Here is a 27,903-nt window from a genome sequence, read left to right as displayed (position 1 = left end):
CTGTGCGATTTGTTGAGCAGGTGGTGGTGGAGGGCGACGTTGTGGAGGGGGTTGGAGGTCATCGTCCAGAAGCGGTACCCTTGTGAATTGGAAATGTACCCCAGGTGGGGTACGTGCAGGTGCATAGGGAGGAGGAAAAAAAAGAAAGTAAGGTTCATCATGTAATGAATCTGATGTAGGAAAAACATTTGCTTAATGTTTAGCTCTGACTTAGTCTGAGTCAGTTCATCCTTGGTCTTTATCTTACTCTGTGCTCTCATTTCTCTGCCATCCGCAATGATTTTTCCCTTAATAAAATGAGTGCTTTTACACTCAGTGTTCCTTTAGGAGGAAAATCATACCTTTTCTCCCAGATTTTACGCTTTCCAACGCCCCCGTGCCCTTTGATTTGATCACTCGAGCATACACGCCATTTTCCAGATCCATTGACTTTGTACTCCCTTTCGAATTACCCTGACCCATGGTCACGAACGAAATAACGCTTACCGTATTATCTATTCAGATGCCACCACAACGGTTCTTTTCCAGATTCCGTCAGCTTTGACTTCAGAAATGGTTGAGACTCTCCCTTCCCGTAGGCCTGGGGTACGGAGCCCGAGACCTCTCGTCTCAGGGGTGATCAGTCAGTCTCTCCCAAACCTTCTGAAGTCTTCAGCTGTGGAATCCGCATCCTCGTCGCCATTATTGTCGTGGAATTTTAGCCGCATCAAATAATACTCACTAAGAGTCAAAGTCAAGGATCACACAGACACACTGTCGACAGAATTTTCTTTGTCTGAATTTTATATATTCTGCAGAATAGGCTCTCACCCGCATGGTGCTAGAAGTTTAAAAACCTAAGAGCCCCGATTACAAGGTTGAACACACATTTATAGTAAGATGCTGAAACGTGTAGTCATCCGTTTCTACGTCATTTAGAAGATAAGCTTCAATTTGTCAGTGATTAAGAACATAAACAGTTAAACACAAATCTAGTGAAATCATAAAACGTATGTCTTGTTCTCAGTACATGATGTTTAAGTCCTTGGACATTGTACTTTGCTCAGAAGACAGAAAGAGCATAATTCTGTACGTTAGCAGAAAAACATGATCTCCATATGAATCACAATTTATGAGCTTATGATTGTAATTAAAAAACGAAAAATAGGATGAAAAATAAAACATAATAATATGAAAATAAAAGCATAATAAAAGTCCTCCACTACACACATAACTTTCTTAAGCTGAACTCCAATAAGACAGAGATACTTATTATTGAACCGAATCGCTACAAACATAATATGTCAGATTACAAGTTGCACATAGATGGCTGCACTGTGGTGCCATCTTCCACAGTTAGGAACTTAGGTGTGATGTTCGACAGCAACTTATCCTTCGATAGTCATATCGCCAACGTCTGCCGCACAGCATTCTTCCATCTTAGAAATATCTTGAAAATACGCCATATACTATCTACATCTGACGCAGAGAAGCTTATCCATGCTTTTATGACCTCTAGAATAGACTATTGTTACTCGCTACTCGGGGGATGCCATGCAAATCAAGTAAACAAGCTTCAGCTAGTTTAAAACGCTTCCGCAAGGGTACTAACTCGATCTAAAAAGTACGACCACATAAGCCCAATTCCGGCATCTTTACACTGGCTACCAGTTAAATATCGCATACAATTTAAAATATCACTAATCACCTACAAAGCTTTAAATGGCCTAGCACCCTCATATCTAAGAGAATTACTATCAGAATACAATCCATCACGCACACTACGGTCGCAAAATTCTGGTCTCTTGATTATCCCTAGACTATCAAAAGTGTCTAAAAGTGGAAGGTCATTTTCCTACTTAGCCCCTAAGCTCTGGAATGATTTACCAACCGATGTCCGAGAATCAGACACAGTCGATAATTTTAAATCTAGACTTAAAACTTTTCTCTTCAACAAAGCATTCGCATAATTTGTCTAGTAAAAGTACTTAACTCGAAATAGTTATTTGTACGGAACAAAGCACTCGCGGTCATAACACAGACCAACCAAATAAATAAATAAAAACCTTATCTTAACCTATAGTCGGATTGCGATTTTGGAACTTTCGTGTTCTTGTGAATAGTATGCCATACAAACCCGTTTGCCACTGAACCTGCATTAACGAAGACAGTGGGGCCCCCAGCCTTAGTCAAACGGGTTGGCACGTATGGTTGGGTTGTGATTTTGGCATTTTCGTGTGTCTTGTGAATAGTATGCCATACAAACCGGTTTGCCACTGAACCTGCATTAACGACGACAGTGGGGCCTCCAGCCTTAGTCAAACGGGTTGGCACGTATGGTCGGGGTGCGATTTTGGCGCTTTCATGTGTCTTGTGAATAGTATGCCATACAGACCCGTTTGCCACTGAACCTGCATTAACGACGACAGTGGGGCCTCCAGCCTTAGTCAAACGGGTTGACACGTATGGCCAGGTTGCGATGTTGCCGTTTTCTCGTGATCTTGTAAATAGTATGCAATATAGACCCGTTTGCCACTAAACCTGCATTAACGATGACAGTGGGGTTACAGGCCTTAGTCAAACGGGTCGACAGGTTTCATTTTCTCTTAAAAATCGGAAGGGGACCCTTAGTTACCATATCTACCGTCGCAGTGGGCCCCCAATTTGCAAAATCCTCAACTGTGGATAATATAATTATGCCGCAATAGTTAGTCTGTCTGAAACTAAGCTGATTAAACCACATCACTGTGTGACACTTGCATTACATGTGAACAGCCCCTACGCTAATATGATTTTGTTTTTCTCTCCCTGTCTCGTCCTCGACCCTGAGGACAATGGGACAAACAGACCCAGATCCGGTAGTCGGCACACCTCTGATCTACTGGTCGTCCCTCAATGTGATGCCCAGCTGATGCCTGACCAACGATCACCGGCAGAACCCGCTTAATCTCCGCTTAATCTCCGCTTAATCTCCTTATCCGTTTATATGTGTGTATATACATGTATATCTCCCAAGGGTTTTTCCCTCCTAGGACTTTTTATTTTTTATTTCCTCGGCTAAACAACCCAGAGTTTTTGTTTTTTTTCTCCTAGGGGGTTTTTTACCCCGGGGAGGTAGCCTGCTTGGGCTTAACTTAGCTTCTTCTCCTAGGCGTTACATTAGTAATACGCTCGCTCATAATGTTGAGTCATAGCCGCAGTAAATTTGACTGCTTATGCTATTGTGTATTATGTTGTGCTATCTGTCGTTTTTCTGTGCTTTTACTGCTTCTATTAATGTAAAGCTGCTTTGAAACAATTGAGTATTGTGAAAAGCGCTACATAAATAAAATTGAATTGAATTGAGATATATATTTCTGTGGGGGTATTGGCGAGAGGACAGGAATATACAAGTCAACATTTGAAGTGGATCAAAATCATTCATTGTCCTAAGACAAGAACGGGTATTGGGCATTGGTTTTAAGAAAGGTTTTGATCCACTTCAAATGTTGACAAGTGTAGTTATTATAAACTATTATAATCATTATAAAAATCTGGTATTAGATAAATTGAAGAAAGTGCATAGACAAAATAGTGGTAGAGTAATATCCCTGCAAGCAAGCTTATGATGGCCATTATTGGCCCAATTAGGGCTCGTCTTAGGGCCCCCAGCAGGCTGACAGCGCAGGGCCCCTGAGATTTTGCTTATCGGCAAAACATTGGCCCCTTAGCACTGGCCCTGCACACACAGCCCTCACTTAGCCCCCAGAAAGCCCTCACTAGGCCCACACAGGCCCTGCACACACAGCTCTCATTTAGCCCCTAGAAAGCCAACCAACCTAAAAAATAAATAAATAAAGCCTTATCATCATGAACGCATAAAAGTTTTGAAGCTTTTTTCATTTACTTTTTGATAAAAGCTTCAAAAGCTAAATTGTATGTGTCTTTCCTGTCAGATCCAATATTAGTGGTGCTTTTAATCACAGTCTCTATGCAAATCCAGCATCGACTTGTGGCTTCTTCTTGTGGTACACAAAATAAACAAACACTCCCCACATGAGCTGGAACTTCTTTAAAAACCAACAGAGATGTATAAAGTACTAGGGACCCAGACTTGAGTAAAAGTACAAGTGCTCTATCAAAAAAGTGACTTGAGTAGAAGTTGAAGTGCTCTTTAAGCACAGCACTAAAGTATTAAACATGTTTGTACTTAAAGGTCACATAACACATGCTGTTTCTGCATTTCTGATGTTAATCTGGAGTACCTATAGAGTAGTATGACATCCTTTATGTGAAGAGTCTTTAGTTTAATCAGATTTATAAAAGAAAGATTAGCTTTACCGATTTTTTCCTATAACGTACAAAAAAACGAAGAAGGAGGAGTTATACCGCGGGAGGAGCGAGTACGAGTCATGCAACACTATACAACACTTGTTTTAACTTATGATTCACTACATGTTCGTGTCATTTATATAATATGCACCCGACTATTTCCAACATAAAACAGAAGTCTTACTTACCGTGTCGTGTAACTCGTCATGACCTGGTTGGGAAAATCCACCGCATCAAACACACACGCAAAACTCCACTGCTACCCCGAATAATAAACTATATCCATTGTTTCCATAAGGCTGGATGTCTTCTCCTTACATCCAAAAACACACTTCTTCTTTCGTGCCATTGTTGAATTTTGAAATTAAACAAAGCTGAGTGGCGTGATAAGCTGTTAGCAAACTCTAGCGTCTCCCGCTGATTGACGGGTGGGCGGGGTTTTCTGGGGAAAGTTTTCCGGGGGAAGCCCATATAAAGAAGTGATACGTATCGAAAACCCCTGAAACGTCAGTTAGAACTGTAATCGAAAAAAACTTGCCGAAACTTGTACGAACCCTGACGAAGTGCATTCGGCACAGAAATATTCTGTAACAGGTCCAACTGCTGTTTTGACACTTTGCCTGCGTTTAGCATGAGGAAACAACTCTATAACTGTGTTAATAAGTCAGAATGCTTGAAATACCATTAACCCCCCCCCCCCCTCCTTTAAGTATTGCAAGTAGTTTTTTTTTTAAATATACTACTCAAGTACTGAAATTAAAAGTACAAGTATTGTATAATGTAGTTATTAAAGAAAACAGTCAAAAGTTTGAATGTAATATTGTTTATATTATTTCAAATGTTTAAAGGATAATTCCGGTATTTAACACTTTGAGTCTCATTTCTGGTTTGTTTTGGATGAACTACAGTGATGGACACAGAAATTTTGACAATGGGTCGTGTCTTGAGTTTTTGACTCGTTTAGAAGCGTCTCTTGACTGCTTCAGAATGGAAGTCAATGGCCATGCACAAACATGTCATTAAAACAACACTTAACGTTCATTTTCAAAACTGTGCTACTCACCGAGTGGTTCGTGGTGTTCGTTGATAATTAAAAACAAGTTGTGTAGCGAAATACAGTTTCTGTCGTGTTTTATTTGGCATTTTGTAAAATTCCATTGACTTCTCTAGGAAGACGCAATGCTCGCTGATATATCACTCCGCCGCCGGGAAACAGAAAAGGGGCTGTTTACTCTCAGAAGAAATTTTTCCCATATTTGTAGGGCTGGACCAGAATATTCGAATATTCGTTCCGTGGGTTGACATTCGATTTTCAGTTTTGAGATTCGAATATATATATTTTTTTACAGCGTCAATGCAGAGCTTTTGCCAAGCAGGAAGTGCGCTTCACGCTCCCGCTCTATAGGTGGCGCAGAGAGACCAACATCCATAGCCAACAGCACTAGTGGAAGAGATCACCTCAAACGTAAAGCGCGCTTCCTGCTTTGGCATTTACGCTAATAGTGTTGTAAATAACGTTCAGTTTCTTGCAAAAACTGATTGATTTGCTTCACAAGACGTCAATATGTCACACAGAGTTATGGGGGATTACTGTTGTATTGTATATATATATGCTTTAGCTCTTAAAGTGTGCGGATCTGTTGACTTGCATGACGGAGCACTTGGGTTTCTGCAAAATATTTTCTTTATTGTTTTGCTGATGAAAAAACATATTCGATGGTGTAAGTGTTATAAATAAACTTGATTTTGAAAGTATACTACCGTTTTATTACAGTTTGTTGGACTACGTTCATTCATGCTTCAGACTCAAATATAGAGCGGAAGTATATACGCGGTTGTGAGGTATCTGAAAAAATAGTTCCACTATAGCAAATAACACGGATTGAAATCATACATTGCGCCAATATATTTGTTTTTAATCATCAACGAGCACCAGGAGCCACTCGGTGAGTAGTACAGTTTTAGGGATGAACGTTGGGTGTTGTTTTGGTGACATTTTTTGTGCATGGCCCTTGGCTTCCATTCTGAAGCGGTCGGGAGACGCTTCTAAATCAGTCGAAAAGTCAAGACACGACCCACCGACAAAACCCCTGTGTCCATCACTGCAGCCCATCCAAAACAAACCAGAAATGAGACCCAAAGTGCCAAACACCGGAACCATCCCCTAAGCTAAAGGACACTCACAATTCCTTTGGCTGTAGCAGGAGTACAAGGACATGAATGTTCAGATAATTCAGATTAATTTAACTGAAATGGAGATAGAGAATTCAGAATTAATGAAATAATAGTGGATATAATGGTAATAGGTAAAGGTGTTTCAATGTATTTAAGTTTCCTTTTTTCGCGCACACTCGCCCTTTTTCGCGCATTCTTTCTCTCTCTCGGTCTCTCTCGCGCACTTTGGTTCTCTCTTCGCTTCACATTTGTTCACAACCGCGGCTCATATTTGTGAATGAGAGGGAGGGAGGGATCCGCTCTTCACTTTCTCCGATTGGTTTAGACCACGATCTGTGTGTGTTTCTAATGTGTATCACCGCTCCGGCAGTGATAATGTGGGTTTGGAATGATTCGTAACATTTGAGTGTAACGAGAAACTATGCAGCACATAAAAAATGTATCGGAGTAAAAGTATTAAACCCATTGAAAATATGTACTGAAGTAAAAGTGGAAGTAGGAGAAAAAAATAATACTTACAGATACTGTCTTTTAGTACTTAAAGGAACTGTATGTAGGATTGTGGCCAAAACTGGTATTGCAATCACAAAACTTGTGGCTAAAACTGGTACTGCAATCTCACAACTGGTGGCCAATACACAAAATGACAATATAAACATCAGTTGAGGGCTGCAACTCCACTTTTTAAATGACAATATCCTGGCCATACCACTGTTGTCAGTGTTATAAGTATTTGAAATGAAAATGATTTCTTAATGTCTAGTGACATATCAGTGCCATTTTATGATTAATTTATATAAATTTCTTACATACTGTTCCTTTAAGTACAGTAGTGAAGTAGTTCTACTTCGTTACTATACATCTCTGAAAACCAACTTAAACCACGCATTCCTCATGTTATGTTCCGAGCCTCCGAGTTAAAGGATTAGTCCATTTTCTTAAAAGAAAAATTTAGATAATTTACTCACCACCATGTCATCCAAAATGTTGATGCCTTTTTTTGTTCAGTCGAGAAGAAATTATGTTTTATGAGGAAAACATTGCAGGATTTTTCTCATTTTATGGACTTTAATAGACACCAACAATTAATACTTAACTCAACACTTAACAGTTTTTTTTCAAACGGAGTTTCGAAGGACTATAAACAATCCCAAACGAGGCATAAGGGTCTTATCTAGCAAAACGATTGTCATTTTTGACAATAAAAATAACAAATATACACTTTTAAACCACAAGTTCTTGTCTAGATCCGGTCCTGAAAGCGGACGAACGCAAAACTCTGCCCCAGTGTTTACAATAGGGTTGCCACCTGTCCCGGTTTTACCGGGATTGTCCTTCTTTTTAATAACCTGTCCCGTTTTCGAAACGCTATGTTAATATGAAATTTAGCGCGCGCACGGCAGAGAGGGAGACCTTGGCTGTTTCTCAATTCCAAGAACGCAAAGAACGGACTTGCGTCCTCGTGGAGATCGGTCTTCTTCTTCTTCTTCTTCTTTTGTTGTTTAAATGGCGGGTGGCAAACCAACTTAAGGTGCATTTACCGCCACCTACTGGATTGGAGTATGGAGCACTACTTGGTTGAATACATTTGGTGATTAAAAAAAAAAAAAAAAAAAAAAAAGATATTTAATGATTAACTCTATATCTTTTTTACCAGTTCTGTATCCTTTAAATATTTTAATAACTCCTCACGTATTTTATAATTTGTTCCTTCTCCTAATATTTCCTTGAGTGAAAGACTACTTACATTCCCATTCTTTAGTAACTGAACCAGTTCAATTCTTTCTCTGTTGTATGCTATACATTCTAGTAATACATGCTTTACTGTCTCTGGATATCCACATTTATCACAATTACCTGTTTCATGTTTACCTATTTTATATAGACTTTGATTTAGTGCCGAATGCCCAATACGTAACCTTGTTATTATTAATGAAATAAGAGGAAGACATCTTTATAGTATACAAAGAAAAGTGGGTGTGGAAAGAACGGTGGAGATCGGTCTTGCCAGGCGACCTTGGAAGAACGAACTCGGAAGTTTTGCCGCAATGACTTCTGGGGCGTAAAGTGATTTCAGCAAGTCTGCACTCGATGCATCCTCGATATCAAGAACACATCCGGGTATTTTCATGCGTCCTCTGTCCTTGCGTTCTTGAGAATTGGAATGAACTTCGACCGTTAATGATGACGTAGAGCGAGGACACGAGGACGCCAGATCGCTGAAGAACGCATATTGAGAAACAGCCCTTGCGTCTGTGTGTGTGTTTGCCTTATTTAGCGCATGTAAGACAGAGAGCTTCCTGATTGGCCTGTTTCAGGACATCAACCAATCAATTGTCAGTGTGGGCGGGCTTTTATCTCTTCCCCCCAACCAAACTAATCAGTGTATCTAGAAACAGGAGCGCCATGGCAGAAGGAGAGTGCCCCAAAAGCGAAAATATAAGACACATTTTACACCAGACTACACGAAAGTGTATCCCTGTCTTAAAAGAGTTAAAATCTTGCATGGTGTAGAGTTTGTAACAGTGACTTCAGCTTTTCCCATGGCGGGTTAAATGATTGTAAAATACATGTTGAGGTGAGTTCAACAAGTTTAATTTCATGTGCATATTTGCTAGTTGCTTTTTAGACCTGTTTAAAGTTGCAATGGAATATAAATAAAAACAGTTTACATAAATAGTATAAGCAGCTTTAATCAATTGTAAACCTGATTTACATATTTTAACATAATGAACAAACAATTAGGTAACACTTTACAATAAGGTTCATTAGTTAACACATGAACTAATAATAAACTGCACTTATAGCATAAAGCAATTTTTTATCTTTGTTAATGTTAATAATACATTTATTTAAATCTTGTTAACATTAGTTAATGCACTGTGAACTAACATGAATAAACCATGAACAGTATTTTTATTTACTAACGTTATTAAAGATTAACAAATACAGAAACAAGTGTACTGCTCACGGTTAGTTCATGTTAGTTAATACATTAACTAATGTTAAAAAATAAGAATTGAAAAAAAAAGAGAATTGTAAAGTTTTGCCAATAATTGCATAGGCCTATAGAAATATTATGCTATTGGGGGGGGGGGGGGGGGGCTTGTGAGCAAACCAATTGGCCGGGTCATCTATATGTCCAGGTTTTTTATCAGACATGGGTGGCAACCCTAGTTTACAAGTGTGTTGAAAGAGGACCGTTCCGACGTTGTTGTATGTGGAATGATACTAATTCATGTCTTTTTGTCAGTTTATTGTTTAAAATTATCCGTAAATGTGCGTTTTATATATGTAACACGTGACCTCCCTACGTCACTACGCATTTACGTGAGGTCGCGCTGGACATTCGGTGCATATTTTTTATTTTTCTTGTCACAAATGACAATCGTTTCGCTAGATAAGACCCTTATGCCTCGTTTGGGATCGTTTATAGTCCTTTGAAACTCTGTTGAAAAAAACTGTTAAGTGTTGAGTTAAGTATTAATTGTTGGTGTCTATTAAAGTCCATTAAAATGAGAAAAATCCTGCAATGTTTTCCTCAAAAAACATAATTTCTTCTCGACTGAACAAGAAAGACATCAACATTTTGGATGACATGGTGGTGAGTAAATTATCTGGATTTTTTTTTAGGAAAATTGACTATTCCTTTAAGGTTATACAGCGACTGTGTTCTTCCCATAGACAGTTCTTCCACAACCGAACACTCCGTTTCCATAGGGACTCATAACAGATCACAGCGTAAAAAAAAATCTCTTAGGAAAAATGTATTTAAAAGTCATTTTGGTTACATTTGGCAATCTTTAAAAACATGTTTACTGATTGTTGAGACACTGCATGGTTTGCTTTGCCCTTGGCCCACATGTGTGTGAAGCTGTGGTGGGTGAGGCTACAAAAGTGGTCGTTGTATGGAGAAGATGTTTAAATTCTAATCTGACATCACATTTCAACCGTTTTCTTGGCTTGGTGCCAAAAACTGTTATATTTCTGTAAATAGGACGTTTTCAGTTCTGACGCTTGCAGGATGTTCATTTAAGTATGATGACCTCTTGACCTCTTATATAACAGAATATCAAGTTAAAATAGATTTTTTGATTTACTGCCCCTTTAAAAATATTTATGTAGCAATGATTAGATCTGTGTTCGATTATGGCAGTGTTGTATAATGTTTGGCTTCAAAAACCCTGTTGGAAAGACTGGATAAAATAAGTCAAAGCTATGAGACAGTGTTGTGGAGCTGTAAAAACGACATCCATTCCTTCTTTACAAGTCCTGGCAGGAGAGATTTCTCTGGAAATGAGAAGGAAACAATTAATGATCAATTACTGGGCTAAACTTAAAGGTCATAAAGATGATCATCCTACAAAAATGGTTTTAATGAATTGTTGGGAACAAAATAAGTTGTGTAGGAAAAGTTTTGGATGGAGTAGTAAAGTGTATGTAGAAGAGATGGAAGTAAACTGGTTTAAGATGAGTCCAAAAGTGATGATTTCTGAAAATGAACCGTGGAGTTATTCAACTCCCCATATAGGTTTACATTTATTGGAAATTAAGAAAGAAGAAAGAGAAGTAGACATGTCTTCAGCATTCTCTTTAGAAAAAAATACCCTCAATATTTTACAGATGGCTCAAAAGATCCAGAGCGAGAGACAACTGGAGCTGCTTTTTTAGTTCCAGAATGGGCAATAAGTTGTATAAAGCCAATATCCAATTATTTGGCAGTATATACTGTTGAAATGATAACAATACTTTTGTCCTTGCAGTGGTAGAAGATTATAGACCTGGAAAAGTTTTAATTTGTTCTGATTCACTCTCAGCTTTAAAGAGTTTAAGCTCTTTTAAATCCAGTTATCAAGATATTGTTTTACAATATTCAAGATTGGTTTAAAATGATATTTTAATAAATAAAGGGAAATGAGAATGTGGACAAGTTAGCAAAATAAGCTTTGCAGAGAGAAGAAATAGAATTACAAATTTCTAAAATATCAAAAATATTGTGTATATATATATATATATATATATATATATATATATATATATATATATATATATATATATATATATATATATATATATATATATATATATATATATATATATATATTTAATTTCTATAAATTAAAGGGAAGCTTCCTTTATAATTTACAAAGTAAGTCAAAAAATAAGACATGTTGGTAATACAAGGAAAGAGTTTGTATATAACAGAATATTGCTGGGACATTGCAATTTAAATAGTACACTCAGAATATTAGGGAAGCATCCAAATTGTCTATGTAAAGAACACAAAGTACAAGAAACAGTAACTCATGAAATTCTTGAATGTAAGAAAATTAAGAAAAAGAAGTAGTATGATAGTAGAAATAAAAAAGAATGGAATCCAGGTGGTACATTTTAAATCTGTAATAAAATGGGCAAGTAAAATAAATAGTAACGTTTTCTTAGAATTTCTTGAAAGGGTTTAGAATATAATACTCCACACTCCGGAGCAAAAGGTGGCGGTAATGCTCCTAATTACGTTGGTTGTCAGCCGCCATTAAAAAAACAAAAAGAAGATGAAGAACTAGAAACTACCATGGAAACTACAATGTAGGCTAACTTACTGTGTGATGTTTCGTTTTTATGCAAGCTTTAAAGCTTCGGTGGTTAGTGTCACATAACTACTAGAACGGTTTCTGAGGAATAAACATCCCACATAACTCTGGTCCGTTCGATAAGATGACAGAGGAGGACACGGAATATTTATTCTGATCTGCAGTTACAAAGGTGCGGCTGTTTTGAATGTTTGACTCTAAATGAGTGGTGGGCCTGGTTGCTGTAACATGCTATTGCAGATTTATTCATGTTTGGAATTTAACCCTTAAATGCACGAGTGTTTCCCCAATCATTAGTACATATTCGGGTCTTTGGTGAGCCAGGATGCATAAGCATCGTTAGGCCATTTTTTTAGGGGGGCTCTTAGCCGTGCATACTTCAGCTCTTCCACCTAGTCTGCGACTTTCAGTGCGTTCAGACCATCTATGCAATACAGTAGAATACTCCAATAAGGTGGCGGAGCTAGAGGAGTGTTCAAATTTAATGCACAACGTTTAAAGTTACTCCCTCCAATAATTAATTTCCCGTTAATCGAGGTGTTTGTAGAGGGTATGCACGTGACGTCACCTTCGGCGAAAATGACTGCGGTTACGCCCACTGGGTGACAAAAGACAGAGCAGCAGAATTTGTGTACATTGTGATATCAACGAAAACGCGTCTAAATGGGAAAAAGCTGTTGTGCGATAGACTGTACAAACAGATTTAACAAGAATTAGGAGCTTTCTTTTTACAGACTGCCAAGAAACACCGAAAGGAAAAGTAAATAGATCGTTTATGCTAGGGATGCACCTAGGGTGACCAGATGAGATTGGCTGAAATTCGGGACGGGGGTCTGACGTTACGGGGCGGAGGGGGGGTGGTGTTCATCCAATAATAGTTTAATTTATTTTTATACCATGGTCTGTTTAAATACTCGATTCTGATTGGCTGGAAGGTGTGCATTAAAACCGTTTAATGCACAGGTAGTTCCAGTCAGTTTGATTACAGTTAGAAATTAATCTGCTACTATAAACATTGGTAACCATAGTAACACAGTTACACTTGCAGAGAGAGTGAGCGAGCGAGCGAGACATAAGTGCGTCTGTCTTTAAAGTGCGCAGGTTTTATTTCAGCACTACTTTATTTAAAGCGGATGGAGTATGAGCCTTAACTTAAGAAAATTACCGTCATTTTTACCCGTCTGTTAAAAAATTACACTGTAAACATTAATTACAGCTTTAACTTGGCAAATAACCAAGGTATAAGCGGGATAATCCACGGCTAGCCATGCATTAAGTAAGCAATAAGGTACGAGAGGCTGTGCTGTATCGTGAATAAGTAACGGCTGAAGGGCGTTGTTAGGCACGACGCGAAGCGGAGTGCCTGCAACCCCTTCAGCCGTTACTTATTCACGATACAGCACTTGCCTCGAGTACCTTATTGCTTTTATAAAACGGTTACCACACAATATTAAAGTAAAAAAATATTAGTGCAACTTTCATGAAGTTAAATCAATAAAAGCATTCCTTCCGCTAGAAAAAATAGTCCCTGACTGCGAACAACAACATGAAAGCTCAAATAAAAACAACAAACTGTTCTCAGACTTTGTCTCATTATATGTTTATGTGTTGCTAAGGGTGTTGCTAAGGGCGCAGTGATATTAAATAGAACCGTTGGGTGAAGTGGTCATAGCAGTGTTTTATCATGAATAAAGCACACCTATTGACCAATCAGAATCAAGGATTGGAACTAACCGTTTTATAAAGGGTTTTAATGCACTTCGCGTCGGGTGGTTCTTCGCCTCTACGTCGTGCATTAAAACCCTTTAATGCATGGCTAGCCGTGAATTATCCCCTACATTTTATTTAATAATAAAAGATAATGAATTTTAAACAGAACCAATCATATTATTATAAGTACCTATGCATAAATAAATTGATATAGTATGTATAGAACTCTTTTATACTTCATAGTTTTCTTTATTTTACTTAACAATAAAAGATAATGAATTTTAAACTGAAGTTACTGAACCAATCATATTATATAATATAAGTACATACATTTATATAATACCTATAGAAGTATTTTTTTTAACACAGTGAGTGCCTCGCCACCAACCTGACTCCTGCACGCGACTGACTGTCACTGCCAGCACTTTCAACTGTCCTCGTGGTTGCTGCAACTTTCGATCTACTCTATAAAACAAAAAGGCGACAAAAAGGTTCTATTGTCTTAATGATTAACCCTCTGGGGTCTAAGGGGTTTTTAGGGCCCTGGGGAAGTTTTGACATGCACTGACATTTGTGCTTTTTTCAGTTGCTTTAAAACATAATAATGGCAAAAGTCTCATAACACTGCGTTCAGCACAAACTGGGCTACAATATCATATAATCAACATGTATGTACATGTTTGTATTTTTGAGAGAAAAATGTTTATGCGTGGTTTTTGAAAAAGCAAAAATTTTAAGTCACTGATATAAGTCCACAAAACTAATTCTAAACATGTTTTCCCCAGACTTTCCAAAACAGGATCTAGTAGTCTAGAGTTTTTTCTTCAAAATGATGTGAAAATCATTCGGCCTACTCACTCACATAAAGCAAGATATTGAGTTACAATTTCTCGGACACTTTTGCTTGGGAAAGGCTGTATGCGTGGAGGCGGGAATGCTCCTGAATAATCAGTGATTGACAGCTGAGAGACAAAAGGGTTGCATAATGAGCCACATAATGAGCCTTGTGGGGATGTTCAACAGGAATGTTTACTTTTCAATTTAAATGTAAATACACACACATTTTATATATATATATATATATATATATATATATATATATATATATATATATATATATATATATATATATTATTAGTTACCTTTTAAAAACCTTTTATAAGTGTAAGTTACCTTTTAAAAACCATAGCAGCCTTATCATGGTAAAGTGAACACAGGGTTTGTGTGCAGTAAAAAGCTCAAAAGAACAACTGCCTATCGTTGTTTGGACTCTTATTTGTGTTTTTGTAATCATTATATCATTATAGTAGAAACACAACAAGGGACAAGCATGATAAACTTGCTCAATGTTTGTTTACAGCCGCCGCCATTACCTCACGTGTTGCTCATGAAAGCAGTAACTTATGTGCACATGCGAGTGATCCTGTGTTTAATAAACGTGCTGTGCGGAGATATACGCTTAGACACAACTAAATAAGGATTGTACTGTTTGCAGTCGCGTATTTTATAAGAATACCAAAAACCGCGTTGAGTTTCCTGACTCGTCTGTTTGTTTATGTGTGTTCCCCTCGTTATGTTATGCATATGGATGTCTCTGCTCATTCACTTCAATGGCGCGGGGGCGTGGCGATCTCTTCTCATTACAGATAATCAGGTAACATTAGAGAGACGGTCCCTGTCCTACTTCTCATACAGTTTACACCAAATGAAAATATATGAAAATTTAAAAGCTGACATTCCAAGCATTATGTAGACATTTATCTTTTGTTTATATGACATGTATTCGTGAAGTTACAGTTAATTTCGCGTTTCTGAAATGACTTCACTGAGGGAGAGAGAACAAAACGGGAATCATGTTTATTTTCTTAATTTTGCGAAAAGCACATCATTCTATTTTTATTGGGAGTGGACAGAAAAAAAACTAGACACTTTAACGTTTTAAATGATGTATAAATCATATCTGTATGTCCAAAATCAGCAGAGTTATGTAAGTCTCTTTACGGAGTGATTGAAAAATAAAGAGTTGGCGGCGCCCGCGCCGCAGCCGACCCCAGAGTGTTAAGAGGGGCTGGACACACCAAAACTTTTAAACGCGGCTGAAAAAGTGGCAAACATGTCTTTTGTGTGAAAGTATTTCAAATCTGTGCGCAGGACGTTAAGATTGCAATCTGCAATGTCTCCAAAGGACAAGTTAATCGCGGAGAAACAACAGTCTACATTCGCAGGGCTCTCAAGACTCACGCATTCACTGTGAGATACACGCATTTCAGTCAGTTCACACACTCACACATTGTATTTCTAAGAAACTGATAACGTTTCCTGCTATATACAATGGACGAGGCGCAGGGAAATTCTCTGTCGAGTTTAGCTGTCTCGAGTTTTTTCAGTAGCAGTTTTAACATTAAGTGGGATGGCATCTTACGCACAGAAGCCAGTGGCATGTGCCACTATGTTTAGTGGCACTTCCGGTTTCCATTGGCTCGTGCCACTGTGTTTAGTGGCTCGTGCCACTGTGTTTAGTGTACGCAATACCTGCCCTTCATAAATGCCGCGGCTGAAAACGATCGTCATTAGAATAACAAGCCCATATAAATTCAAGTCTCCGCCTCCCCCACGCCCTCATTTTACGCCATTGACACACGAAAGATGGCAAAGAAGAGAAACCGGGGAAGTGAAAAGAAACTAATTTTTTTTATTTGGGAGTTTAAAGAGTGGGATTAAAGACACATTAATAATTGCATGACAATTTGTAATATTCTTATTATTATTTTTATTATTAATGACGATTATTGATATTTAGAAGAATAATTACAAAAAGTTATCAAAAGCTTTTTGATAGACCAATGCGTTCTCGTATAAATTCACAACATATATGGCGGCGAGCACGCCAAAACGGACGTGTGGCCGTATCTTCGCAAAACTTTATTGTATCGACACGAAACTTGGTATATGTCATTACAGTCATGACCTGAGGGTGCCTGCAACGTTTCGTCACAGCGCCACCTAGTGGTCACGAGATTCGAAAAATGCTTATTTTCGCTTATAACTACTTCAAACTTGAGTCTAAAATCATGAAGGTGGTCTTGTAAGATTCCTTGAGGCATGCCGAGTCAAACGATACCAAACGGTTTTCGGTCGGCCATTTTGGGTGTCGGCCATTCTGAATTTTCACATTTAGTTCAGTATTTCACAAACAGAATGGCGTATCGCTACGAAATTTGGCATGGTTCATCAGTGACATGTTCTGAGCTAACCTATAAATCTTTAGGACAGCGCCACCTAGTGGTCAGGATATGTAAATAAATTGTTTAAAATCTTTATATCATTTGATTAAATTGCCACTATGACATAAGACTTCACTCTATTGATTCCTTGGCTCATGCTGAGTCCAACTGTACCAAATATATCTGAGTCAAACCTACTTCCTGTCGGCCATTTTGAATTATATTGAACACCTACTTTTTCGAACTCCTCCTGGAGCGCTCGTCTGATTGGCTTGATTTTTGGTATGCATCTTCTAGAGACACTCTAGACAAAAAGTTATCAAAAGCTTTTCGGTAGACCTATCCGTTGTCGTATAACGCATCAAAGAATGCGAGGGCGAGCACGCCAAAATGTGTTTGAGCCTGTATCTTGGCAAAACTTTTGCGTATTAATATGAGACTTGGTATATGTCATAACAGTGATGACCTGAGGGTGCATGCACCATTTCGTCACACTGCCCCCTACTGGTCATGAGATATTAAACATTTCTAATTCTGCTTATAACTACTGCAAACTTGAATGTAAAATTATGAGACTGGTCTTGTTAGATTTCGTGAGGCGTGCCGAGTCAAACGATACCAAATGGTTTTTGGTCGGCCATTTTGTGTGTCGGCCATTTTGAATTTTTTCTTTAAGTTCAAGTATTTCAGAAACGCAATTGCGTATTGTTATGAAACTTGGTATGGTTCATCAGCAACATGTTCCGGGAGGACTTGTAAACTTTTCGGCGCCCCCTAGTGGTCAAGAGATTTGAAGCTATATCTCTGCATCTCTTTATCGTATTTACACCAAATTTGGTGGGTGTCATCACAATCAAGACCTGAGTCACAATTTATTGTTTGGTCAGTGCCCCCTAGTGGTCAAGCCATCTAAGGCTATATCTCTGTATCGCTTTATTGTATTTACACTAAATTTGGTATGTGTCATCACAGTCATTCCCTGAGGCACCATCTATTGTTTTGGCACAGCGCCCCCTAGTGGTCTCAAGATACAAAAAAATTTATATTTTTTTCCTAAAACTAATGCAAACTTAGATCTTAAATCATGACAGTCATCACGTATGAATCATTTTTTTCCATGTTTGGCTTGACCCCGGTATCGCTGCTTGCAGCTATATTATTAGGGGTCAAGCCCCGAAGGGGCGTAGAACCCTATTGTTATTGTTAGTTTTCTTATTATTATTATTAAGTTTCCTCTTCCGCCATTGAAGTCAATGGCAGCCCATAGAACCGTACGTAGGAAAGTTATGAAATTTGGCACACATGTAGAGGACAGTCTCAGAAGTTACTATAGCAACATTGGTGTGTCTGACTCAAACCCTCTAGCGCCACCAACAGTCCAAAAATCCACTTATGTTCATGCTCATAACTTCTGACCCGTGAGTCCTAGAAACTAAATTCTTGTTTCCTCTGAATCCTTGGCTCATGTTGATTCAATTGCACACATTGATGTCATTTGTGTCATGCACATCTTTCCGCCATTTTGAATTTTCCGTAAAACCTACTTTTTCGAACTCCTCCTAGAGCGTTTGTCCGATTTGCATGTCCTTTGGTATCTAGCATCTAGAGATACCCCAGAGAAAAAGTTATCAAAAGCTTTTTGATAGACCAATGCGTTCTCGTATACCGTGACAACATATACGGCGGCGTCCACGCCAAAACGGACGTGAGGCCATATCTTCGCAACACTTTGGTGTATCGACACGAAACTTGGTATATGTCATTACAGTCTTGACCTGAGGGTGCCTGCAACGTTTCGTCACAGCGCCACCTAGTGGTCACGAGATTCGAAAAATGCCTATTTTCGCTTATAACTACTTCAAACTTGAGTCTAAAATCATGAAGGTGGTCTTGTTAGATTCCTTGAGGCATGCCGAGTCAAACGATACCAAACGGTTTTCGGTCGGCCATTTTGGGTGTCGGCCATTTTGAATTTTCTTATTAAGTTCAGTATTTCACAAACAGAATGGCGTATCGCTACGAAATTTGGCATGGTTCATCAGTGACATGTTCTGAGCGCACCTATAAATCTTTAGGACGGCGCCACCTAGTGGTCAGGATATGTAAAGAAATTGTTTAAAATCTTTATATCATCTGATTAGATTGCCACACAGACATGAGACTTCACTCTATTGATTCCTTGGCTCGTGCTGAGTCCGACTGTACCAAATATGTCCGAGTCAAACCTACTTCCTGTCGGCCATTTTGAATTATATTGAACACCTACTTTTTCGAACTCCTCCCAGAGCGCTCGTGTGATTGGCTTGATTTTTGGTATGCATCATCTAGAGACACTCCAGACAAAAAGTTATCAAAAGCTTTTTGGTAGACCTATCCGTTGTCGTATAACACATCAAAGAATGCGAGGGCGAACACGCCAAAATGTGTTTGAGCCTGTATCTTTGCAAAACTTTTGCGTATTGATATGAAACTTGGTATATGTCATAACAGTGATGACGTGAGGGTGCATGCACCGTTTCGTCACAGTGCCCCCTAGTGGTCACGAGATATAAATAATGTCTATTTTTGCTTATAACTACTGCAAACTTAAATGTAAAGTTATTAGAGTGGTCTTGTTAGATTTGGTGAGGCATGCCGAGTCAAACGATACCAAATGGTTTTTGGTCGGCCATTTTGTGTGTCGGCCATTTTCAATTTTTTCTTTAAGTTCAAGTATTTCAGAAACGCAATTGCTTATTGTTATGAAACTTGGTATGGTTCATCAGCAACATGTTCTGAGAGGGCTTGTAAACTTTTCGCCGCCCCCTAGTGGTCAAGAGATTTGAGGCTATATCTCTGCATCTCTTTATCGTATTTACACCAAATTTGGTGGGTGTCATCACAATCAAGACCTGAGTCACAATTTATTTTTTGGTCAGTGCCCCCTAGTGGTCAAGTCATTTAAGGCTATATCTCTGTATCGCTTTATCGTATTTACACTAAATTTGGTATGTGTCATCACAGTCATGAGCTGAGGCACCATCTATTGTTTCGACACAGCGCCACCTAGTGGTCTCAAGTTACAAAAAAATTGCTATTTTTTTCGTAAAACTAATGCAAACTTAGATCTTAAATCATGACAGTCATCAGGTATGAATCATTTTTTGCCATGTTTGGCTTGACCCCGGTATCGCTGCTTGCAGCTATATTTATTATTATTATTATTTTTCTTCCTCGTTCTTCCGCCGAAAGTCAATGGCAGCCCATAGAACCGTACGTAGGAAAGTTATGAAATTTGGCACACATGTAGAGGACAGTCTCAGAAGTTACTATAGCAACAATGGTGTGTCTGACTCAAACCCTCTAGCGCCACCAACAGTCCAAAAATCCACTTATGTTCATGCTCATAACTTCTGACTTGTGAGTCCTAGAAACTAAATTCTTGTTTCCTCTGAATCCTTTGCTCATGATGATTCAAATGCACACATTGATGTCATTTGTGTCATGCACATCTTTCCGCCATTTTGAATTTTTCGTAAAACCTACTTTTTCGAACTCCTCCTAGACCGTTTGTCCGATTTGCATGTCCTTTGGTATGTAGCATCTAGAGACACCCAAGACAAAAAGTTATCAAAAGCTTTTTGATAGACCAATGCGTTCTCATATAAATTGACAACATATATGGCGGCGAGCACGCCAAAACGGACGTGAGGCCCTATCTTCGCAAAACTTTATTGTATCGACACGAAACTTGGTATATGTCATAAAAGTCATGACCTGAGGGTGCCTGCAACGTTTCGTCACAGCGCCACCTAGTGGTCACGAGATTCGAAAAATGCCTATTTTCGCTTATAACTACTTCAAACTTGAGTCTAAAATCTTGAAGGTGGTCTTGTTTGATTCCTTGAGGCATGCCGAGTCAAACGATACCAAACGGTTTTCGGTCGGCCATTTTGGGTGTCGGCCATTTTGAATTTTCTCATTAAGTTCAGTATTTTACAAACAGAATGGCGTATCGCTACGAAATTTGGCATGGTTCATCAGTGACATGTTCTGAGAGCACATATAAATCTTTAGGACAGCGCCACCTAGTGGTCAGGATATGTAAATAAATTGTTCAAAATCTTTATATCATTTGATTAAATTGCCACTATGACATAAGAATTCACTCTATTGATTCCTTGGCTCATGCTGAGTCCGACTGTACCAAATATGTCTGAGTCAAACCTACTTCCTGTCGGCCATTTTGAATTATATTGAACACCTACTTTTTGGAACTCCTCCTAGAGCGCTCGTGTGATTTGCTTGATTTTTGGTATGCATCATCTAGAGACATTCTAGACAAAAAGTTATCAAAAGCTTTTCGGTAGACCTATCTGTTGTCGTATAACGCATAAAAGAATGCGAGGGCGAGCACGCCAAAATGTGTTTGAGCCTGTATCTTCGCAAAACTTTTGTGTATTAATATGAGACTTGGTATATGTCATAACAGTGATGACCTGAGGGTGCATGCACCGTTTCGTCACAGCACCCCCTACTGGTCACGAGATATAAAATATGTCTATTTTGGCTTATAACTACTGCAAACTTGAATGTAAAATTATGAGACTGGTCTTGTTAGATTTCGTGAGGCATGCCGAGTCAAACGATACCAAATGGTTTTTGGTGGGCCATTTTGTGTGTCGGCCATTTTGAAATTTTTCTTTAAGTTCAAGTATTTCAGAAACGCAATTGCGTATTGTTATGAAACTTGGTATGGTTCATCAGCAACATGTTCAGAGAGGACTTGTAAACTTTTCGGCGCCCCTAGTGGTCAAGAGATTTGAAGCTATATCTCTGCATCTCTTTATCGTATTTACACCAAATTTGGTGGGTGTCATCACAATCAAGACCTGAGTCATAATTTATTGTTTGGTCAGTGCCCCCTAGTGGTCAAGTCATTTAAGGCTATATCTCTGTATCGCTTTATTGTATTTACACTAAATTTGGTATGTGTCATCACAGTCATGCCCTGAGGCACTATCTATTGTTTCGCCACCTAGTGGTCTCAAGATACGAAAAAATTGCTATCTTTTTCCTAAAGTAATGCAAACTTAGATCTTAAATCATGACAGTCATCACGTATGAATCATTTTTTGCCATGTTTGGCTTGACCCCGGTATCGCTGCTTGCAGCTATATTTAGGGGTCAAGCCCCGAAGGGGCGAAGACCCCTATTGTATTTGTTAGTTTTCTTTTTACAATTATTATTAGTTATTCTTCTTCCGCCATTGCGGTCTATGGCAGCCCATAGAACCGTACGTAGGAAAGTTATGAAATTTGGCACACTGATAAAGGACACTCCAGTGTGTCCCCAAGGCAAATTTGGAGTCTCTATGTCTAACCCGCTAGCGCCACCAACAGTCCAAAGTTGCACTTATGTTTTTGCTTATAACTTCTGGTCCGTATGTCCTAGAAACACAATTCTCGTTTCCTCTGATTCCTTGGCTCAAGACGATTCGAAAGGATCCTATGACGTCATTTTCCGTCATGAAAATTTTTCCACTATTTTGAATTATTCGTAAAACCTACTTTTTCGAACTCGTCCTAGAGCTTTTGTCCGATTGCCACGAAAATCGGCACGTAGCATCTAGAGACACTCATGGCAAAAAGTTATCAAAAGAATTTCGATACAGCAATCGGTTGTCGTATACCGCCTTAACAAATTTTACATAGAGTGCAAAAAAACTGATTTTAGGCTGTATCTTCGTCAAACTCAGGCCTATTGACATGACACTTGGTACTTGTGATGCCAGTCAGGAACTGAGGGTGCATGCAAAGTTTCGTCGCAGCGCCACCTAGTGGTCAGATTAATGTATTACACGCCTATAACTTTGGCTGCGGTCAATGTATTGTCACGGGACTTGTTTCCTTGGAGTTTTGAATAGTTGCCGAGTCCAACGATACCAAACTTGCCAGAATTCGCCTTACGGTTAACCCTGCGCAGCAAAATAGCGCTTAAAAAACACGCGTGAATATCTCCGCGAGCGTTTTTCCGATCGACTCGAAAATACCATAGGAAGAAACTAACCTTACCTTCTGAACAAAAAGTTCTATTGGCGTTATATTAAAATTTCCATCAGAAATTGCCGAAAATTGCAAAAAACGAAAAATTACCTTTTAATTTGGTGTTTTTTACACATAAATGGTTATAACTCTGCAACAAAATGAGATTTTTACACCAGATTTGATACGCTGATGCATGAGCACATTCTGAGACCACACAAAAAAAATTGTATGCTTGCACCACTAGATGGCCTTATAATTGAACAAAATCTTTGATATCAAGTCAGTCCTATGGTCATACAACTGTTTCTTCACTAAACTAAAGTGTATAGTCATAAAAGTAGCTAGATGTAACACAATCTTGACCTGATGTTGCATGCACAATTTTGTCATTGCGCCACCTAATGGTTCTGAGATGGAAATATGGCATTTTTGCCTTAAACTACTGCAACAACACATCTAAAACCATGAGTCATCATGGATTATTCCTTTCATGGCTTTGACTATGATCACTGGTGTTTGCCAATTCACTCCCTAGCAACCATTGAGAATACCTTATTAACCGTTTTTGCAAAAGCTATATCTCTGCATCAGAACATCATAGAGACACGGGGATGGTCTCTTTTTTTACTAATTAAACTTGTTATAACATAATGTGACCCATGTTTTGCCACTGCAAACACCACTCACATGTCCTTCAGTGCTCTAATGTTCCATGATTGTCAATAACAAAAGGACGATTGCAGAAGACAAGAACTTAGATTATTTTTGTTGATAACTTTTTTGTTTTTTCATCTAAAATAATTAGGTTTACCTAGGTTCTTCAATCTGCTTATCCAATCTCAATTTTAAATCCTTTTGTGCCCTTTTCGGCTTGACCCCGGCATTGCTGCTTGCAGCTATATTTAGGGGTCAAGCCCCGAAGGGGCGTAGAACCCTATTGTTATTGTTAGTTTTCTTATTATTAGGGGTCAAGCCCCGAAGGGGCGTAGAACCCTATTGTTATTGTTAGTTTTCTTATTAGGGGTCAAGCCCCGAAGGGGCGTAGAACCCTATTGTTATTGTTAGTTTTCTTATTATTATTATTATTATTAGGGGTCAAGCCACGAAGTGGCGTAGACACCTATTGTTATTGTTAGTTTTCTTATTATTATTATTCTGCTTCTTGTTCTTCCGCCATTGAAGTCAATGGCAGCCCATAGAACCGTACGTAGGAAAGTTATGAAATTTGGCACACATGTAGAGGACAGTCTCAGAAGTTACTATAGCAACTTTGGTGTGTCTGACTCAAACCCTCTAGCGCCACCAACAGTCCAAAAATCCACTTATGTTCATGCTCATAACTTCTGACCCATCAGTCCTAGAAACGAAATTCTTGTTTCCTCTGAATCCTTGGCTCATGTTGATTCAAATGCACACATTAATGTCATTTGTGTCATGCACATCTTTCCGCCATTTTGAATTTTCCGTAAAACCTACTTTTTCGAACTCCTCCTAGAGCGTTTGTCCGATTTGCATGTCCTTTGGTATCTAGCATCTAGAGACACCCCTGACAAAAAGTTATCAAAAGCTTTTTGATAGACCAATGCGTTCTCGTATACCGTGACAACATATACGGCGGCGAGCACGCCAAAACGGACGTGAGGCCGTATCTTCGCAACACTTTGGTGTATCGACACGAAACTTGGTATATGTCATTACAGTCATGACCTGAGGGTGCCTGCAACATTTCGTCACAGCGCCACCTAGTGGTCACGAGATTCAAAAAATGCCTATTTTTGCTTATAACTACTTCAAACTTGAGTCTAAAATCATGAAGTTGGTCTTGTTAGATTCCTTGAGGCATGCCGAGTCAAACGATATCAAACGGTTTTCGGTCGGCCATTTTGGGTGTCGGCCATTTTGAATTTTCCCATTAAGTTCAGTATTTCACAAACAGAATGGCGTATTGCTACGAAATTTGGCATGGTTCATCAGAGACATGTTCTGAGCGCACATATAAATCTTTAGGACGGCGCCACCTAGTGGTCAGGATATGTAAAGAAATTGTTTAAAATCTTTATAGCATTTGATTAAATTGCCACACTGACATAAGACTTCACTCTATTGATTCCTTGGCTCGTGCTGAGTCCGACTGTACCAAATATGTCTGAGTCAAACCTACTTCCTGTCGGCCATTTTGAATTATATTGAACACCTACTTTTTCGAACTCCTCCTAGAGCGCTCGAGTGATTGGCTTGATTTTTGGTAGGCATCATCTAGAGACACTCCAGACAAAAAGTTATCAAAAGCTTTTCGGTAGACCTATCCGTTGTCGTATAACGCATCAAAGAATGCGAGGGCGAGCACGCCAAAATGTGTTTGAGCCTGTATCTTCGCAAAACTTTTGCGTATTAATATGAGACTTGGTATATGTCATAACAGTGATGACCTGAGGGTGCATGCACCATTTCGTCACACTGCCCCCTACTGGTCACGAGATATAAAAAATGTCTATTTTTGCTTATAACTACTGCAAATTTGAATGTAAAATTATGAGACTGGTCTTGTTAGATTTCGTGAGGCATGGTGAGTCAAACGATACCAAATGGTTTTTGGTCGGCCATTTTGTGTGTCGGCCATTTTGAATTTTTTTTAAGTTCAAGTATTTCAGAAATGCAATTGCGTATTGTTATGAAACTTGGTATGATTCATCAGCAACATGTTCTGGGAGGACTTGTAAACTTTTCGGTGCCCCCTAGTGGTCAAGAGATTTGAAGCTATATCTCTGCCTCTCTTTATCGTATTTACACCAAATTTGGTGGGTGTCATCACAATCAAGACCTGAGTCACAATTTATTTTTTGGTCAGTGCCCCCTAATGGTCAAGTTATTTAAGGCTATATCTCTGCATCTCTTTATTGTATTTACACCAAATTTGGTGGGTGTCATCACAATCAAGACCTGAGTCACAATTTATTTTTTGGTCAGTGCCCCCTAGTGGTCAAGTCATTTAAGGCTATATCTCCGTATCGCCTTATTGTATTTACACTAAATTTGGTATGTGTCATCACAGTTATGACCTGAGGCACCATCTATTCTTTTGGCACAGTGCCACCTAGTGGTCTCAAGATAGGAAAAAAATGCTTTTTTTCATAAAACTAATGCAAACTTAGATGTTAAATCATGGCAGTCATCATTTATGAATCATTTTTTGCCATGTTCGGCTTGACCCCGGTATCGCTGCTTGCAGCTATATTTATTTATTATTATTATTATTATTATTATTATTATTTACTTTTGCCTACATCTAAATTCTATGTCTGCTTAATGGTTCGGTTAATTTTTTTAAAATAATATTTTAAAATGATGTAGTTACTTTTGTAGTGTGTTGTTCTGTATTTACATACAGTTGTTTGTTAGCTATATCTTAGGCTGCGTTTACACTTGGCATTAACATGCGACCTGTATCCGGATGTTGTCCACATACACATTGAAAAGACAAGTGTAAACGCGTTTGTGTTCGGAATGTTATCTGATCTGTCTGTCCTGATGCAGAGGTAGTCGAGGACGCATTGTGATTGGATCTCAGTGTAATGTAACCGCAATCCAGCCATAGTATCTGGATTCACAGGTCAACGTCACACAAAGCCCCGCCCACTATCATCTCCTCTCACTGACAGCTGACAAAAATAAAGGACGTTAGGTCATGGAGCGCAGGTGAGAGATACACACATTGATATTTGTGGAGAAATGCTAGCTATCTAAACGTATCTTGAAATAAATCGATATACAAAAGCATTTTAACACTGCTGACTGTATTTAACTTATTCAGTCATATGTTTAACATGTTTCCACTATTTATGGAGTGATTTAATATTTAATGGCAGAATTTTGGATTGTTATAATGTTTGAGTTTCCATGGTGGCATATCAACGTGAATGTTGCGCTTCTTTCTGGTCAGTCAGCAGTTTCTCTCTCATTTAACACATTTTATGTACGAGCGTTTAGGACACTCAGTGGGTCCAGGTGAAAATGCAGTCATGAGGGATGTGGATGTTTCCTGTTAGAGAAACGGAATAATGAGGCATAGTTCAGCTTTTGAATCAAATGAAGATCTGTATATGTTTATTCACACATGGTCTATAATAAACAGAAGAGAAACAAATAAATAATGTAATAATGTAAATAATCAGTAGATACACAATGTAACATTAAAGGCTCTCTAAGCGAATAATGTGCGACGTCACTTCCTGTTGATGTTTGAACTATTTTCAAACAAACGGAGCGTAGCTAACGCCTCCCCCTCCCTCTCCCGTCCGTGCTTTCATGAACGCGCCCAACCCCCACGCCCAAATCCTTCTTGTCGTTTATTGGCTGGAACACTTTGTTATGTTTTGTTGTGCTAGGTTTGGCCACTATGTTGATATTGCCGTTTGTCGAGCCTGAGCTGTCTACAGAGATCGCGTTTTTTTACAGTTTGATCAGCGGACAGGCAGCAAGCAGATAGTGAGGAGATGTTTGCTGTGTGTAACAAAAAATGTTCTATGGTCTAAAACGTGTCAATTCGCTTAGAGCGACTTTAATAAATAAAATATACACATATGTATATATATATATATATATATAAATATATATATATATTTATTTATATATATATATATATATATATATATATATATATATATATATATATATATATATATATATATATATATATATATATATATATATATATATTAGGGGTGTGACGAGACACTTAATCCACGAGACGAGACGAAACACGAGATTGGGTTCACGAGAACGAGACGAGACGATATTTTTACACTTTTTAAGAAACCCACAATGACAAAATAAATGAATAAGAAACTGAAATCACATTCTTTTAAATGTTTTAACTAATCAAGGACT

The 27,903-nt window shown here is 38.5% G+C and overlaps 1 protein-coding gene across 2 annotated transcripts in view; it reads left to right on the top strand.

Annotated features, from left to right (window-relative positions):
- Positions 1-8,867: 8,867 nt before the first annotated feature.
- Positions 8,868-27,903, top strand: part of chst10 (carbohydrate sulfotransferase 10) — a 57,071-nt gene continuing 38,035 nt past the window's right edge. Inside the window, exon 1 of one of the 2 annotated variants that reach the window (XM_073863711.1) lies at positions 8,868-9,043. In XM_073863711.1, the coding sequence (XP_073719812.1) occupies positions 9,021-9,043 (23 nt within the window). In that variant the 5' untranslated portion in view covers positions 8,868-9,020. Of the gene's footprint in view, positions 9,044-11,997; positions 12,229-27,903 lie in introns of those variants that run through there. The other variant, XM_073863713.1, reaches the window with a different exon arrangement.

This window comes from Misgurnus anguillicaudatus, chromosome 3, assembly GCF_027580225.2.
Source record: "Misgurnus anguillicaudatus chromosome 3, ASM2758022v2, whole genome shotgun sequence".
Lineage (NCBI taxonomy): Eukaryota > Metazoa > Chordata > Actinopteri > Cypriniformes > Cobitidae > Misgurnus > Misgurnus anguillicaudatus.
This window is presented reverse-complemented; position numbering and strand designations above follow the sequence as displayed.